Here is a 19,238-nt window from a genome sequence, read left to right on the forward strand (position 1 = left end):
CATGGTACTACATCTTCCTGGAGTGATAAATCCACAGAGGTGTTTTCTTCATGTTTTCAATTAGATGCAACAATAAGAGCACTGCAAGTGAAGGGGAGTGTTTTGTTTCTGGCACCTGTGTGTGCTCCAGACAATCAGTGTGCACTGGAGTATGTGTAACAATCACAGCTCTTTCATTTTATATGACAAGCATCATAACAACCCAAAACATCATAAAACAAAAATATAGGTACCTCAAACTTACTGTTGAAAAGAAATTTCAAGTGTCGTGTTTACAGTTACATATTTTCCAAGTGCAATCTTTTGTATCATAAAAATGTGATGATTGAATTTCTATGACATTCACATTTTATTTTAAAGGGTCACTTTATTTGCATAGCACGGGCTGCTGCTGTCTCTGAGCTCTGTACACGGCAGCACTGTAGTGAGTGTTCTTCATGTTCTGATGTGAAGCCCCACATAGATGCACCTCATACAGCAGTAATGCCATGTCTCCACAGAGATGGGACCGCCTGCGGAGAGGCCAGAACGCCTGTTGGGAAACCGTCGGACAGTCATCTTACTAATTGGGGAACAGGAATAAGAACAACAGCCTTGCAGGCCCTAAATAAATCCATATGACTGAAATCCAGGTCTACTTATAGATGAGCTTTGGCCAAATTTTATTTTGGGTAGTCTTTTTTAAAAAAAGCTTTTCACTGTATTTTAAACAGTCATTCCAGGGGCTGAGGCTATGGCTCAGGGCAGAGCACTTGCCTAGCATGTGTGAGGCACTGGGTTCGATCCTCAGCACCACATAAAAATAAATAAATAAAAGTACTGTGTTCATCTACAACTAAAGTAGTTTTAAAAAATAATCACTTTTTATTATTTTAATTGGTTCTAACTTGGTTTCATGGTTTATGCAGGAAAAAATACAGCTATAGCCAAAGTGTTTCTGATGAAGGATCAAATAAATTCAAAGATCTGTCACCACCCTGAAGAGACAAAGTGCATGAGACTTGAGAAAGGCAGAAAATGTACCAGAAGCATGGTGTGTGCAAGGACTGAGGGTTCACTCTTCTTGTTCCACTGCTGTTCCTCAGGTCACTGAGAAAGGGTTGGCATACTTCTAGAGCACACCTCAAGACACGCAGACTTGTATGTGCCCTGACATATTAGTGTGCTAGGATGCAGTATTTCTTTGCTTTTGCTTCACATAAAGAAGGTTAAATAAGAACTCTGCTCAGCTTCAGATACACCTGGGGCAAGGGACCTGCATTATTTTTGCATAAAGACAATTGCTTCTAGATGGTTCTGCCTGCTTGACTAGATCGGCCTAATATTCAGTACAACTGTCTATGTAGAAAAAGTGATTATAAGAAAAATCAAACATAATTTTTTCTTTTAAAACAGTGTATACAAATTGATAAGAAAATACTAAGATACCAATAAAAATGTGAGCAAAGGGTGTTCAGTGTTTGGACCTTGAATGTTCCCAATGTTTAAGCCTTGTCCTCAGAGTGGCACCATCTGGAGGTGGTGAAACTTTAAGAAGTGGGTAGGGTCTGCTGGGAGGTCTGAAGTGCTTAGGGGGCATACACTCAAGGGCGATTACAGGATACCAGCCAGTCTTTCTCTCTCTCTTTCTCTCTCTCTGGTTCCTGGCCACCACAAGGTGAGCATTTTAGTCCCTCACACTATGATGTGCTGCCATGTTTCAAAGCCCAAACAATGTGACCAACTGACCATGGACTATAACCGCTGAAGCTGTGAGCCAAAATAAACCTTTCATTTTTTTAAATTGATTATCTGAGGCATTTTGTTATAGTAACAGAAAGCTAACATAAGGTCTGACAGGTAATAAAAGCAGAAATATGAATGGGTAATTTGCCTTGTTAAAGTAAAATGATTCTTAGATACTGCTAGAAGACTTGAACTTTCAGGAAATTAGTTTATCTAAAACATGTTATTTCCTTTTGACATAGTGAGTTGAGGAGGAGGAGGATAAGCAGGGGTGGGAATGGGGGAAGGGTAAGAAAAGAGGAAACTGGAAGGATGAAAGCCAGGAGGCAGCTTATTTTACTTTGAAATGGTTGTTGCTGAAGGCAGAAAATGGGTAGGGCTGTATTTACAAGTCTAGTGTTTGGAATCAGGAATCTGAATTGCAGCCCTGCAATGTACCTTTACCTGACAGAGTACCCCAATCACAAATACTTTGACCTTGAGTCTCATCTGTACCTACAAAATGGTCACGGAAGTACTTTCCTACTTGTGTCACTAAGAACCGAGATCATGAACGCTGAGTAGGCTGTTGACTTTTGCACTGTGTAGCAGGTGTGTTGTGGCACTTAAAAGACTCACAACGGAAAAGTGTTGAATCTGATTAAGTGCAATGCCCGCCAGTCCACGTGAATCCCAGTTAACCCACTGGTACAAATCCCACTAACTTCTTGGGCTAGAGAAGGGCTGACCTGTGGCAAGGCCTGGTTCTGCTCAGCAGTACAGCCTCAGGCAGATGGTGAAGGTCGGAGTAGGCTATAGGTCTCCCAACCCCCTTCAGTCCATTACAGAGTGGACCTGGGATGGCCCTCTTGGAACCTGAAGTGACAACCAGTTCATCTTCAAGAAACTCAGGAACACACTCATCTCTAGGGATCCACAGTGGTGGGTCCTCCTTGTCCAACCTGGATTCTCATGAAGTCATTCCTATGCAGCCATCTTGAAAGGCATTTCTTTAGAGAAATGGAGAATCACTCCTGTTCTTGACTTGCTTTATTAAGAGTAAACTGAGAACATTCTTCCCTTGAAACAGTTCCACAAAGCACAGACACCAGCTAGTGCTGGTTGGTCTGAACTCTGGTTTTTGATTCTTTGCTCTCTGAGGAAGGGGGCCATCTTTTCTCATTGTACCCTCATGCTCTGAATGGAGTGGGCCGACGTTAGTCCATCTGTTCCAGAGGGACAGCTGACGAAAAAGTAAGCTGCTCACTGGAACCCTGGGCACCTCTCTCCCTGCTTGTCTGTGGACCCCTGGTGGGGGAGGGGACCCTTCCCACAGCAATCTGATGGCCAGGCCATGCAGCATAGTCTTCACCATGGCGTCCTCTGGCCCCATGTACCTCTGCCCTCACATCTTCCCACTCTCCTCCAGGCCAGATCCCTGTCACATGCCCACAAGCTACTCCCTGACACGTCAAGCACACAGCCGCCACACACTGCCACAAGGCCTCTATAGGTGCCTCCTCTGCTGCAATGTCCTGCCATGCTCCCTGTCCCCAGGCCCAGAGACTGTTCCCTCACATCCTCAGATCTCTGTTCAGAGTGCTTCATGTCCTACCTAAGACAGGCCCCTCTCACCCACCACTTATCATTTTTTTTTTTTTGTAACACTCACCACTATGTGACTTTAGTTGGTATTTGTCTGCCCGCCCCCAATACGCTCTACAAAGGCTGGCATTTTCCTGTTTTATTTACTGCTGTTTCCCTAGCACCCAGAACAGTACCTGGCACACATTACAATATTTGGTAAAAATATATTGAAGGAACACAATTACTACACAGACTATTCCCAGAAAATCCTGATTCTGACTTCCAACCAGTAATCCATAGCAGAGGAGCTGATCATACAGATGTAGGTAAAGAAAGCCAAACTTTTTTTATGAAGTGGATAAATTCCACATAGACCCTGCCTGATGGGCTGAGTTTGGCCTCACATTTCACCCCTAACTCCGTGTTGACGGATGGAACTGCAGGCAGCAGATGCCAACTGGACACTTTGAAGCCAAGGAGCGGCCAGTATATGAAGGCATCCTAAAGAGGGTGGAGAGAGGAGATTGGACTGTCGTCCTCTGAGAGAACAATCCACCAGCCCCGTCCACAGGCACAGGGAGAGTGAGGGGCACAACAGAAGTGGTGGTCGTTCCTAAGCTGTTTATTAACATTAGTAAGATGCAACATGAAAAAATGAGCAGGAAAGAAAGGGGAGAAGTTAAATATACAAGCAAACTGGCCTGCTATTTTTAACCAAAGCTGGTCAGTTAATTCTAAATATTAAAGAGTTGGCCAGTATTTTATGAGTGCCTGCCACATAGTGAGCCTCAAAAGTGTGCTGTTAGCCTAAGCAGTTGAGGATCAAGCCTGGCAGAGGGATGATCAGGATGTTCAGGATGCTCCGCCCCAGACCCAGGTGGGAGGTGGCCTCCAAGCAGGAAGCTTGGGTTGAGCTGCACAAAGACATAATTCCACTGAAGCAGAAAAAGACTGATAATCTCTGGGCCACAACCTACCTTTTTTATTTAGTTTTGAATTTTGTAATTTGTTCTGATGAGTTCTCCATGACAACAGAGTGCATTCTGATACAGCATACATGGAGCACAGCTTTCATGTCTTTTAACTGTATGCAACGCAGAGTTGCACCAGTGGCACCACAGTACAGAGGTACGTGACCTCGGGTAACGATGCCCACCTCATTCCCCTCTACCTTCTTCCTCTCTGGAAAGCAGAAGCTGTAGCCTGACTTTATACATACTTCATTGTTTCTTTCAATGTGGCCGGCACAGGACATCTAACCAACGCTGACCATGTGGTCACTAACAGGAGTTACAGGATGGCCAGCCTATGAAAGTGACTGGTGATGATGCCATCTGGGGAGACGTCTTTAAATAAAATGTAAAGCAGACAAAGCAGCCAGCTGAGGCAGCCTGTGGGGAACTAAGGCAGAAGGCAAAGCAAGGTCAGCAGTCAGAAGAGTCAATTCTAGTGGCCAGAACATGTGGGGACCTACACAACAACCTCAGATGTCCTTTTCTATAGAAGACAAGACATCCTGAAAATGCGCCCTGGCCTGTGGCTCCCAAGGTACAGGCCTTGGTTTTGGTCTACAATAATTTGCATTTAAAAAGCTATTTGCAGGGCTTTCTTCTAGACCTAAGAGAGATGCTTAAGGCAGGGATTATCAGAGGCAGATTAGAGAGTTTGCACAAAGCCACATCTAATCAGTAGTAGAACAAGGTCCTGTGGTTCTGAATCCTGTGCCCATTCCACTCCACACCATTCCATTACCACACCTAACAAAATGAATGATAATTTCCTAACATCTAGTGTCCAAAGCAAACTAAAATCTCCCCAATGTCTCAATAATGTCTTAAGGGTTTGTTCCAGCCAGTGTCTAAGCAAGGCCTACGCACCACACTGGACGGTGACTTGTCATTCTCTCTTGGTCTCGACAGTCCTGCCCCTTGCTGCCACTTCCTTGCTGAAGAAGTGGAGGCACCTATCCAGTCACTTGGCTGGTTCCAGAGACAGGGGCCTTTCAGTTGGCTGTGGTGCCACCTCAGTCACCCTGTTTAGACCTACGTCCTGCTGCCTCAAAGGGCACCACCAGGCAAGTCCATAGAAACCCAGTGCCACTTTCCCAAGGCACTGTATTGCCATCTCCCCCAAATAACTGGTACCACAAATGGGAGAATGAAAAGTTGATACTGAGACTGATGCTGACTCCCTGGGGCGGTGCAGCATCTACACTGTAGGACTGCAGGGTGTTGCCTAGGCTCAAAACTCTGAGTCAGGGACCTTCCTGAAAGTGAGGGCTTTAAACAGGATGGAGGAGAGGAGTACCAGTTCAGGACTATCGCTGTCCTTGCACATGCCGAGCCTCTCAGACTTTCATCCTCCCAGTGTAGCCCCAAATGGGGAGGGGTAAGAAACCAATCAACTTGAAAGTTTTTGGCAAAGAAATAACTGAAAAAATTTTAAATTTAAATGTGGAAATCATTTTTATTTATCCTTTTCATGTTATGAAACAGCAGTATCTTTTTCACAAATACAGCAGTGTTCATACTGTGTCTAGACTACCATGTCTAAGGAAATCCACCCATTCAGTGACTGTTCTAGATTCTCCTGATCAGCCTGTAGTGGGAAGTCACAGGCCTGAGGGATCGGGGCAGTATACAGTTGAATCATGTGTGCGAATTAAAAATTATGTACCATCAGTGAGCACATCGGAAAGTCTGTGATTCTGACAAAGTGCTAGTGAGGCTTAGTAATATTTTAGGATTAATGTAACTGAATTTAAATGAATTGTGACTGAGTCTAATTTGGAGCAATTCAGCAAATATTTGAGTTCCTGCTATGTGCCATACAGGTATAAATGTTTTTTAGGAATTAAAAATGATCCTATGGAAAGAAAAATATCTTCAATATGTAGAGTAATATTAAGAATTCACAGAAGGTATACTAGAGGAAGATGTTTTCTAAGCTATCAATTCAGTATTCACAGAAACTTGGTCATGGTGTCTTTTGGTAAATTTTATACAACACTTGAAATATGGCAGTTACTTCTTGATTTATATCCACTCCTGCATCTCTACCATCTAGGTAGAACAGTGCATCTAGACTCTGGTATGGGTATATTATTTTGAAAATAATTTACCAGATCATAATCTACTGAGGTTTTGATCTGGAGAAAGAGAAAACCCAACTCCTGCCAACCCCTCCCCTGTAAGCTATCTGTTCCACCTAAGGTTGGGGAAACAAAAAATCAGGAACTGGATACCAGGTACCAGGAGAAGAACCTGCTCCATACCAGTCTTTAGTACCACAGGTGAACACTAGGTGAAGTTACCACAATTTATAGTGCCCAAGTAGAAACTGACAAACCCCTTCAAACAGGTTACATGTACCACCACCCCAAGGAGGATGCATACCTATCAGAGGTTTGAGAGGTTTCCAGACTCTTAGCAGGGCTGACTGGAGAAAGTCCTCCTTATATGAAACTAGGTCACAAAGTCTGGGTGAGATGGCTGATTCTTCAAATGACCAAATCCCAATGATGAAAAAACAAGACTCACAAAGAAATAGCCATGATACATTAAAGGAACAAAAATGTGCAGAAACCGATCCTAATGAAACAGAGACATATGACTTTCCAGATAAAGAATCCAAAATTACAGTTGTAAGGACACACAGTGAATTAGAAGAACACAAAAAACTAAAATTAGAAAAGGATGTATTAACAAAAAGGAAGATCAACAAGAGCCAGAACTATGAAGAAGGATCAAACAAATTCTAGAACTAAAGAATATAATAACTGAATTGGAGGGATTGACAGAAGATGTGACCAGGAGAGTGTGTCAGTGCACCTGGACAAACAGTCAGAATCACTGAGGCAGAGGGGCACGAAGAACAGAGGAGAGGTAAGAGGATATGAGGGATTTATGAGACACCATCAAACAGAAAAGCATACCAATTGGGACACACAGAAGGAGAAAAAGTAAAGTAGGGTGCAGAGAACCTATTTGAATAAATAATAACTGAAAAGTTCCCACACTGAAGGAGAGATATGGACATCCAAATGCAATACTCACAGAGAGCTCCAAAACAGGGGAAAAAAAATCTAGAGATCTATGGCAAGACACATCATAATTAACTGTTAAAAAATGACAGAGAATCTTGAAAGCAGCAAAAAGCAACAGCACATTCCTAACAGCTCCTATGAGAATTATCAGATGACTTTATAAGCAGAAACCTTTTAGGCTAGATGAGAACAGGATGATATATTCAAAGTAACAATGGGGTGGGGACCCCAAGCAACCAAGAACACTATACCTGGCAAAACTGTCCTTCAAAAATAAGAAGAAATTAAGACTTTCACGGATAAGCAAAAGCTGAGGGAGTTTATCAGTACCAGACCTACCCTATAAGAAATACTGAAAAAATATTACAAGTTGAATTGGAAGGATGATACATAGGAACAAAAAAACCACAAGAAAATATAAAGATCCTTGGTAAAGATAAAACATACAATCAATTCTGTAACATCATAATGTAGGTGAGTAAAACACTTATAAATCTGGTATAAAAATACTTAAAAGCATAAAAATAATTGTGAATCTATTTTAATGAATACAAAATAAAAACAATTTGTGTCATCAATAACAAAATAGAAGGCAAACAGTGATATGAAATAGAATTTTTACCATTATTTAATTTATCAGTTTAACACAGATCAATAGAACTTTAAGATATTCTATGTAATTTATAAAGATAACCACAAAGAAATTCTGTGTAAAATATACATGAAAGGAAATGAGAGGGAACCAAAAACATGTCACTACAAAAAAATAAAATCACGAACAACAAAAAGAAATATATCAGGAGAAGAAAAGTGAGAGAAAAATGCTTTTAGACAGGAAAAAAATGAACAGAATAATAAGCCTATATCAGAAATTACTTTAAATATAATTGTAGTAGATTGAAGGGATTAAAGTACAAGACTTGCTATGTATTAAAACTATGTCTAAGCATATGCATAAGTTAAAACCAATAAGAGTGGAAAGAGATATTCCATGCAAATGGCAAACTAAAGATACCACGAGTTCTTATATCAGACAAAATAGATTTTAAGGCAAAAACTGTAAAAATGGACAAAGGACATTATGTAATTATAAAATGATCAATTCACTAGTAAGATATAACAATGATAAATTCATACACACCTAACATGAGACACCCAAAAACATGAAGCAGATGCTGAAAGAACTGAAGGGGGAAATGGGCAATGACACAACAGTGGGAAGCTATGGCACCTCACTTTCAGTAAGAACAGAACAAGCAAAACATGGTGGAAACAGTGGATCTGAACACTAGAGACCAACTGAAAGTAACAAACATACAGAGCATTCCACCCAATAGCAGCAAAAAAACCCACATAGTTTTCAAGTGCATATGGAACATTCTCCAAGATAAGAACACAAGTTAGTCCATAAAATAATCTTTAACAAATTTAAGAAGATTGAATTCATACAAGTATATTCTCCGACAATCAAGGAGACACATTAAAAAAGAATTAACACCAATCCTTCCCAAACTCTTTGAAAGACTAAAAAGAGGAGATAACACTCCCAAACTCATTCTATAAAGTCAGTATTACCCTGACACAACAATACAAAAGAACTGCAGCCAGTATTCCTTATAAATATTGATGTAAAAATTCTCAACAAGATACTAGAAAATTGAATTCAACAGCACATCAAAAGGATTATACACCATGACCAAGTGGGACTTATTCCTGGAATTCAGAATGGTTCAACATACAAAAATCAATCTATGTAATACACCATGGTAAGAAGATGAAGGGCAAAACCCATATAATCACCTCACTTGATGCAAATAAAATTCAACTCTATTTCATAATATAGAATCCATAATCTAGGAAGAGAAGGAAACTACCTCAATATAATAAAAGCCCCAGATAAAAAGACCATAGTTAGGGCTGGGGCTGTGGCTCAGTTGTAGAGTACTTGCCTAGCATGTCTGGGGCACTGGGTTTGATTCTTAGCACCACATATAAATAAATGAATAAAATTAAGGTCCATCAACAACTAAAAAAAATCTATAAATAAAAAAAAGACTATAGTTAACATCATACTTCACAAAGACTGTACTCTATTCCTGTAAGATCATGAACAGGGGAAGAATGTCCATTGTCACCATTGCTCAACACAGCATTGGAAGGTCTAGCCAGAGCAATCAGACAAGAAAAATTAGAAGGACTCCAGATAGGAAAAGAAGTAATTCAACACAATCTCTATCAAAATTGCAAGAGGCTTTTTGTTTGTTTGTTTTCTGAAATAGAAAGGTCCATCCTAAAATTATTGTGGAGCTGAAAGGGATCCTAAATAGCTAAAAGAATAATGAAAGAGGATCACAAATTTATAGGATTCACAATTCTCAATTTCAAATATTATTACAAAGCTGGAGTGAGTAAAATGGAGTGACACTGACAAAAGGATAATCAGGTAGACCACAGGCATAAAGCTGACAGTCCAGAAATGGCCCATTCATCTAAGGCCAATTTGTTTTTGACAAGGTTGCTAAGCATGGTGGTGCACACCTGTGATACCAGCTCCTTGGGAGGCTGAGGCAGGAGGATTGCCAGTCCAAGGCCTGCCAAATAGCCAGTCAAAACAGGAAAAGATGTTCAGCATTAATCACAAGGGAATTGCAAAGAGAGTCATAAGATACCTCTTCATATCCACTATTAGCTGTGATGAAAACAAAAGCAACACTAAAGGTGTGGAGAAATCTGAGCCCTCGTGCACTGCTGCTGGAAATGTAACACAGTACAGTGACCGCAGAGACACCACGGCAGTTCCCTACCAAGTTCGACTACCACTCCTTGCACTATACCCAAAAGGATGGAAACCAGGATATAAACTATTCACTGTACCATTATTAAAAATAGTCAAAAGGTAGAAACAGCCCAAGTGTCCACTAACAAATGGATATAGAAATGAAATGTGGCAAAAACATACAATGGAATATTACTCAGCAGAAAAGGAAAGAAATTCTGATAGGTGACACAACATGCATGATCCCTGAGAACATAAAGCTAAGTGAAGTAAGTCAGAAAAAAATGGCAAACCATTGTGGCTGGACTTATGTGAGTAAGTTCACAGACAGCAGAATGGGGGCTGCCACGGCTGGAGGAAACGGAGAGCTGCTGTTCAGTGGGTGAGGTGTTTCAACTTGGGAAGATAAAAAATTCTGGAGACAAATATGGTGATGGCTTCATAACAATGAGAATGTGTTTGCTAATACAACTGTAAACTTTAAATGGTTAAAATTACAAATTTTATGTTATATATATTTTACTACATTTAAAAATGAATACAATAGCCAGGCACAATATTGTATACCTTTAATCCCAGCAGCTTGGGAGGCTGAGGCAGGAGGATCTCGAGTTCAAAGCCAGCCTCAGCAAAAGTGAGGTGCTAAGCAACCAGTGAGACCCTGTCTCTAAATAAAATACAAAATAGAGCTGAGGATGTGGCTCAGTGGTCAAGTACCCCTGGGTTCAATTCCTGGTACCCAGAAAAAAAAAATGAATATAATAGCTTATATAGATGTTTGGAAGTAGGGTAGTTTTAACCTTACATGGAAATGCAGTGTCAAACATAGCTAAAAATTACTGTAGAGGTACAAGATGGGACCAGCTTTGTCAGAATTAACTATACCTGCTGGAGTCGAGACAATGTGATACTGATGTCTGGATAAACAGTAAGACCAAGGGAAGTCCAGAAACAAAAAACAGTGTATTTTAAACAATTAGTTCTGGGACAATTAGATCTCTTTAAGTGAAAATAAAAAATTGGAGGGAGAAAAATGTAAATTGAACTCCAATTTTATACAATCAATTCCAGTGGATTAAAGACCCAACCATGAAAGGTAAAAGTACAAAGCTTTGGGCTGGGATCATAGCACAGTGGAACAGTGCTTGCCTAGAGGGGCTCTGGGTTCAACCCTCAGCACCACATAAAATAAATAAAATAAAGGTCCATCAGCAACTTAAAAAAAAAAAAAAAAGGATGAAGCTTTCAGGAGATAGTACAAAATAATATGTAAATAATCTTGGGGTGGGAGAAGAGTGCTTTTAAAAAGTGCAATGACACTACCAAAAAAGTCAAGAACTTGAAGCCTTGGAAAGCTGCAAGTCAGAAAAAGACAGTTAAAACACATAGGACAGTGGAAGGCTGATTCACCACGCATGCAACTCCAGAGTGGGTGCAAGCACACACAGAACTCACCCAGGTACACGGGGACAGGGCGGGGCGGGAGGGGACAGCGGAGTCAAACAGATGGCACGAAAGGTATTCTATGGAGTGAAATGTCCAATCGGTAAATAATGTTAGTAGACACCTACCTCGATGGCAAGGAGGGAGATGTAAGTTAAAGCCACGAGATCTCTTTATCAACCCACCAGAATGGCTAAAATTTAAGTTGATCAGTACAGTAAACACAGGAAAAGATGTTCAGCATTAATCACTAGGGAATTGCTGGTAAACATGTGAGCAACAGGAACTTCTGAACAGTGTTGGTGGGAGTATAAACCAGCACCATTCACACCTTGGAAATGATTTGGCAATACCAAATGAAGTTGGAGATGGCACCCAACTAAGACCTACCTAATGTGCTTCTACATGCCCTAAAGAAATCCAAGTGCTTATGGATCAGGATATATGGACAAGAATATTCTCAAAATCACAGTCTATAATGGCTTTACACAGAGAGAAACTCAAGCATCTATTAAGTGAAGGAGCGACACCTACATGCAATAAGTAGATTAATTTGACCAAAAATGTTAATAAATGAGGTAATAAAAAATACAATTCAGAAATGGGCAAAAATTAAAGTGTTTGTTGGTTATATACACATATATGATAAAACTTGAGAGAAGCAAGGCAATGGACGTCATGAGACAGGACAGTGACTGCCTCCAGAGGGGAGGAAGGAATACCACCCAGAGCAGAACAGGAGATTCCACGGGCTGCACATGCTCTGTTTCTTGAAGTGCATGTTTCCAGAAATACACTCTTATATCCCCTTCTGTCTACATACCGTACTTCACATTTTAATAAAGAAGGAATGGTAAGGATGAACACTATTCAACAAACGCTGCTGGAGAAAAACTCAGCTATGCTGACTGGTTCATAGTCATAAACACTAAAACAAGGTCTGGCCTGGCCACTCTGGTCAAACTGCTCAGGCTCTCACTGACCTCTCTCTCAGGAGCACTGACACAGGTTTTCACTCTTTGCTCCCTGATAGATGTGTATCACTTGGTTTCTAATAAACCACACTCTTTTGATTTTTCTCCTAACTGTTCACTCCTCATCGCCACTGCTGATTTCTCCTCTTAAAGTTGGAGTTTCCCAGAGTCTTCAATGTCATTCTCTCTGTACTCATGCTCTTGGTAATTGTAAGCAGCCTCATAATTAAATTCATCTCTATGCCAATACTTCCAGTTCAGTCCCCTCTCTTGAGCTCCACAATGACTCATACTGTCTAGGTGACATCAGAAATGCCACATGTCCAAAAACCCATGTTCCCAACATCCCCAAGCCTGCTCTACCACATATTAACATCCCTATTTCTATTTAAGGGCCTTCCTCACTTGGAAGGCGCATTCTGCCTATTGCTCAGACCAAAAACCACAGGGTCATCCCAGTCTTCTCTCCAGCCAGTCCATTAACACACCCACTGGGCTGCATCCCCCGACACATCCAATTGCTGAAGGTTTCTTCTCCTCCCTTAGGTCCACCACTCTGATTCAAGCCACATGTATGTCACACATGGGTTACTGCCCTAACTTCCCATCTGGTCTCTCTGCTTGTACCTTTGACCCTCTAAAAGTCTGTTCTTAACAAGCAGCAGAAAATCCTTTTAACATTTAATGTAGTTTCTGTCTCTCTTGTTCAACATTCTACAATGGCTCTGCATTTTACTCAGGAAAAGCCAACTCTGCCTATCTTTTTAACCCAGAGCAATCTTAACATCGTCTTCTAAAAAAAAAAACAATTTTTGTTTCTGGGTTTAAGAAATACAAAAATAAACAAATAAAATCAAGCTTTAAAAAGTGATTCCTAAAACAAGTCTTTATTATATTCTGGCCTGAATAAATTTTAACTAATGCATCCTCTAAAATGATAGTTCACTACAGTTTCATACATGTATTTGTCAATATGTTTATTTTAACATGGTGTTCTTTTTTATTAAATTCTTTATTTTTAAATAACATAATGGTAATTGTAAATATTAAAAAGAAATAAATTTTTTTTACTTGGAAAAAAAAAACTTTTGCAGAAATGTTTTAATGTCACCGTCTGTTTTTTACCTTCATTCCCCCCTACACTCTCACTGCTGAATAAAAAAACAGAACATTTTTACTTGTATAAGAAATTGAAAAGTCTAGGAAGTACTAGCCAAAAGGTTTAACAAGCATGTGCCTGTATCACGAAAGCAGAGAGAAGGGACACTACATTGGCCACAGAACAGAGCCACAACACCCCCCCGCAGCTCTCAACACTGGCTATGTGTCACTAAAGTTCTACGCCTCCCAGACCTTCTGTTCCATCTACAGGGAAGGAATAATTAGATGAGATGATACTGATATAAAATATATAATGTAAAATGTAGAGCCCTAACAGCTACCTGCGTTTTTAGTTAATACCACACTACATAAACAGCACGTGGTGGAAAAGAGACAAAGAAGAGGAGCCAGCCACCCTGGTGCAGAGAAGTGCTCTATTCCCGACATGCTGAGAACTGGTAGCACGGGTGGTGATGAAAAGCACTCTGCTCAGTTCACCACTGCTGTACATTCCCCATAGATGGTGCACCCTACCTGTGTCACCAGGGTGCCACAGCAGAATCCATCTCCCACAAATGCCCCCCGGTTCTTACCTGTCTGCTCAGGGTCAGGTAGAGGCAGCAGGGACTCAGAAGGTGATAGCAGGGTGTGGTCATCATGTACTGTGCTGTGATTCAGAAGACAACAGGTTCACTCACCTTTCCTGAATTTGTGTACAGGAAGTTTCTTAAGTTGATCTTTACGAAGTCTATTTCTTCTAGCTCTATGTCTGTCCTGGACAAATTTTGTGATCTAAAGATAAAAGGGGGAAAAAATGAGTCAAATATTAATCATGCAATTAGAAATGGCTATTAAAATAACAATTTTTTTTAAGTTTCTGGATAGCTGCTACAAACCACTCAATTTATTTAAATCCTAATTACAATAATATTATAAAGCATTTAATTATAAGTGATTAGTTAATTTATATATTATCCTTTGAATTTTTTATTTATTAAAACCACTTACTTACAAACATATAAATAATAGACTACATATTACAGAGACTTCAATGGGTCAAAAAGAATGAGAAGTTGAGATTCCTTTAAAGATACAAACTAATAAAATTTTCAAACACATACCTATTAGTTATCACACTTTTATTTCTAGCAACATAATGGACATGATATTAAATACTTCTACTACACATTTTCAGAAATCTAAGACAAAATATACAAAACACTGTTAGAGTTTCAAGAATGAAAGGGAAGTCCACAGGACTAGAACCAATTACAAAATACCACCTATAAAGGAAAAAGGTGACAAATCTGACTATATCAAAGTTAAGAACTTCTGTCCTCCAAAGAGAGTTAAAAGATAAAAGACTCCACAGACTGGGAAAAAAACATTTCCTAATTTCACACATGATAAGGAATTTGTACCCAGAATATATAAAAAACTTTCAATACTCAATTTTTTAAGTCACCCACCTGAAAAAAAAATTGTAATTGCTACTGAACCACAGAAGATACACACATGGCAAATGAGCACTTAAAGAGATCCCCAACATCATTAGTCAACAGGAAAATAAAAACCAGAAATGACAACTCAGTACTACTAACAGGCACACATACCACCCTCTAGCAGGTACCCTAGCAGGATAACCAAACTCTAAAAGACTGACTATGCAAGTGTTGATATAAGGGGGAAAAACTGAACTCATTTATGTTGTGTAAATTATATCTTAATAAAGCTGTTAGAATTCTTTTAAAAATTAAACAAATACACAAATTTGAACAAATGCATTCCACTGATATTTTTGTACATGGGCAGTATTTTGAAATTTAACCACAAAACTATGGTACAAAGCAGGTGTCTGAAAATAACCAAATAATCTATAATATACAATGTTTTCTGAAGACAATTCAATTGAAGTAGAAATTAACAGGAAAAGAAGATAATAAAATATATGTATTTTAGAAGTTTAGAATTTTACTAAACAATTCAGAGTCCTAGAACAGATCATAACAGATAACTAAGTTTCTCGTGGGGCCTGTATCTTTGGTGTGCTCATTTACCACCTATATTATAAACATGAGAAATAACACCACATACTATTAGACAGGGGGAGGTGAAGTAATTAACTCTCTGGAGAGAGAAACAACTTTCAACTGAGCCACAGAATTGAGCTGTCCTAAGCACTCAGATGGCCTTGCCAACATCCTGCTCCAGAACTGCAGAACACCCCTGGAGGATCTGAATGAGCACCTGCACCCCAATGAAAGGCTAGTCCCCAAGGAAGAAGGTGGAGCTGAGCAAAGTCTGTCCAATTTACTCTTCCCAAGTTCCACACAGATAGGGGACACTTCCTCTCCCCCAAGACAGAATGGGTAAAAGGGCAGAGGAAAGCTAGAAGTTGCAGTAATTGAGCTCTGCCTCACATGAATGCAAATATCAAGAGAGGTAAGAAAATATAACAATAAACCTTTAAAATTTAAATCAAATGAGAATAAAATATTCCTTATCAAAAGTTATGGGATGCAACTAAAGCTATTATTAAATATAAAGTTATAACACATGCATATATTAGAAAGAAAATATTAGTAAGCATTCAGATGAATAGGCTAGAAAATGAATATAACTAAATTAAGTGGAAGAAAGAAGATACTAATGATAAGAGCAGAATTGCAAGACAAAGATAAAAAAGAAAGTAAATAATTTAGAATTTAAGTTCTACTAAAATTTTAGTTGCTTGATATCAGGGATTTTTAGGTATTTTGTTCACTACTGAATCGAAGATCCTAGAGCAGTGCCTAATTAAGTTTGGGTAAACACTTACTTAGTGATATCTACCTCTCTGAAAGACTAATAAAACAATAAACTTCTTTCAACACAGTGCCAAGCACAGAGGCTCTGAAACAGAGAACTCATGCCACACAAGGTAGAATCTCTCTTAAAATTATGAGTCTATGAATATTATAAAGCATACTGTCCCACTGTATTTAAAAACAATTTCTTAGAAATGCAATTTGGTAAAGAGCAGAAAAATATCTAAACATCCATGTAACTATGAAAGGTCACTAGATTTAGATGATTTTATAGGCAACCTTCACCAAAAAGTCAACCTCCACAAAAAAAGATGATCCAAATTATATATTTTAAAAAAAACTTTCAGAAAAGAGAATAAAGAGAGCCTTAGTGTTACAGAGCTAGAATAATTCTGATTGTGTATTTTGTGTTTTTTTGAAATTATGGTGAAATACACATACTGCAGTGTCTTACCCACTTTTGTTGTTCACACTGCTGCTTTACCATCACCACCACCCACCCACACAACTCTCCACCCTGCAAAATGGAACCTCTGCCCATTGTGCGGTAACTCCCCATTCTTTCCTACCCCTGGTGCCCAGTACCTACTGCTTTCTGCTTCTATCAACTAGACCACCTCATTCAAGGGGAATCATGCAGTCCTTGTCTTCTTGTGACCCACTAACTAATAAGCATAATGCCTTCAAGTTTCACACACACTACTGCATGTGTCAGAATTCCCGTCCGTCGTTGCTAATAGTTCACTGTATCCTTGTACTACATTTTGTTTATCTATTCATCTGTTAACAGACACTTAGGTTGCTTCCACCCTGGTTACTGGCAAAGATGCTGCTATGAACATGGATTTACAAATCTATGCTCAAGTCCTTGCTCTCAATTCTTTTTGGATAACATACACAGAAGTGTAATTGCCAGATCATATGATCATTTTATGTTTAATTTCTGAAGAACTGCTATACCGTTTTCTATAGGTATATGTTCCATCTTATAGTCCCACCAATACTACTCACAGGATTGTTTAAGTTTTGATTGTCTGCCTCCATAAAACTAAAGATTTTTCTTACCTGGATATTCAGATTGCCAATATTATGAAATTTTTGCATCTATGTCCAAATATAAGATTGATCTGTATCAGAAATCTACATAATCAAAAAATATAAAGAAAAACTTAACACAACATAATCAAATCGAATTTATCCTCAGAATACCCAGATGTTTAAGTTTTAAAAGCAGATTCACAACAGCCAACAAATGAACAGAGTAAAAGAGAAAAACAATGATCTCGTGATAGAGGAAAGATATATAATCCAATACCTGTTAAATAAGCAAATAAAAATCTGGTTTCTTTATTTTTAACACACTGATTTTTTTCCTGGTTTTACCAAAATAATATAGCAAAATGTTAAGTAGCAAACATTTATCCATTTCCTATTCCTGACTTTCCAGGGAAGTCTTCTAATGTCACTATTTCATAATGCTTATTTTAAGTTTTAAGTCTATAATCCTACTTCTACACCTAATTTACCGGTGGCATTTTTGTTTATTGTTTGATTTTCTAATTTTCTATACTTCCTTGCTTTTACATTGAAAACCCAAGAAAATCAGCAAATTACCCAAACAGGAGAATCCAGCAAGTTTGTAAATATAAGACTAATATATAAAAATCAAAGATGTACAATGTTGAAATCTTGGTTTCTCATTACAGCACTCTGATAAAAGGAATTTTCCTTCTAGGAAAAATTGCTGATTTTAGGACTAGGACAAGAAAAACATAAGATGGCCCAACACGTAGAAGGGAGAAGACTGGAGTAGAAGAAGGGAGAAAGTGTGTGGCAGCAGGGACAAGAAAAGGGAGGACCACCATGCTATACAGTGCAGGTGTGAACATATCACAAGAGATTCAACCGCTATACATAACTATCATGTACCAATTAAAAATAAATTAATAAGCCAGGCGCAGTGGCACATGCCTGTAATGCCAGCAACTCAGAAGGCAGATGCAGGAGAATCCTAAGTTCAAATCCAGCTTCAGCAATTTAGCAAAGCCCTAAGGAGCTCAGCGATAAACTACTAAAAAGGCCTGGGGAGTGGCTTGGTGGTTAAGCATTCCTGAGTTCAATCCCTGGTACAAAAAAAAATTTTTTTTTTAATTAATGAAAGTAAGACCAATAGGTCAGGGGAAGGGAGGAGGAGAGGGAAGAGGGCAGTTCTGGGGATTGACATGGAGTAACTTATGTCATGGGCATTCATGATAATGTCAAAGTGAACCCCACTGTCATATATGACTATGATGCACTAATAAAAAAAGAAGGTTTAAAAACCAAAAGGATGGGAGTCAAGTCAAAGGAATATAGAACTCAAACACATTTAACAAGAAAAATAAGGTAGTACTAGATTATAACAAAGCATAAAATAAATATGTCTGGATGCATACTAATATAAATGATGGAATGAATGAACGAATGCTAAAAGGAAAAAAGGCTTCCTTACAGAAGTATGTCAAATAACATATCAGATACTTCCTCTTCTAAGAGGTGGTGCTCAATTCCTGCTCCCACCCTTAGAGTAGGCTAGATGTGGTGCCTCATTTCTAAAGAAAGGGAGAGCAGAAGAAAAATATTGACTTTACAATGAAGAAACTTGGCAAATGCTACCTTATCCAACATGAAGGGTCACGTTGTCAGGACTGTTACCTGGATATCATGAACCCACTGACCCAGGGTTAAGATAACACCTTTCACCTCTGTGCTGAGACTCCTTTTGAAAAACTTAACCCGGTCTAATCACAGTCTTCAAAGAC

At 39.1% G+C, this 19,238-nt stretch overlaps 1 protein-coding gene across 6 annotated transcripts in view; it reads right to left on the reverse strand.

Moving 5' to 3' along the window:
• The window catches only part of RNF13 (ring finger protein 13), a 121,317-nt gene that overhangs the window by 9,271 nt on the left and 92,808 nt on the right, over window positions 1-19,238 (reverse strand). For all 6 annotated transcript variants that reach the window (XM_081301572.1, XM_081301568.1, XM_081301569.1 and 3 more), the window contains one exon: window positions 14,329-14,422. In XM_081301572.1, coding sequence (XP_081157698.1) covers window positions 14,329-14,422 — 94 coding nt within the window. The remainder of the gene's footprint in view (window positions 1-14,328; window positions 14,423-19,238) is intronic.

The sequence above is a fragment of the Spermophilus citellus genome (assembly GCF_964194105.1).
Source record: "Spermophilus citellus genome assembly, chromosome: 7".
Lineage (NCBI taxonomy): Eukaryota > Metazoa > Chordata > Mammalia > Rodentia > Sciuridae > Spermophilus > Spermophilus citellus.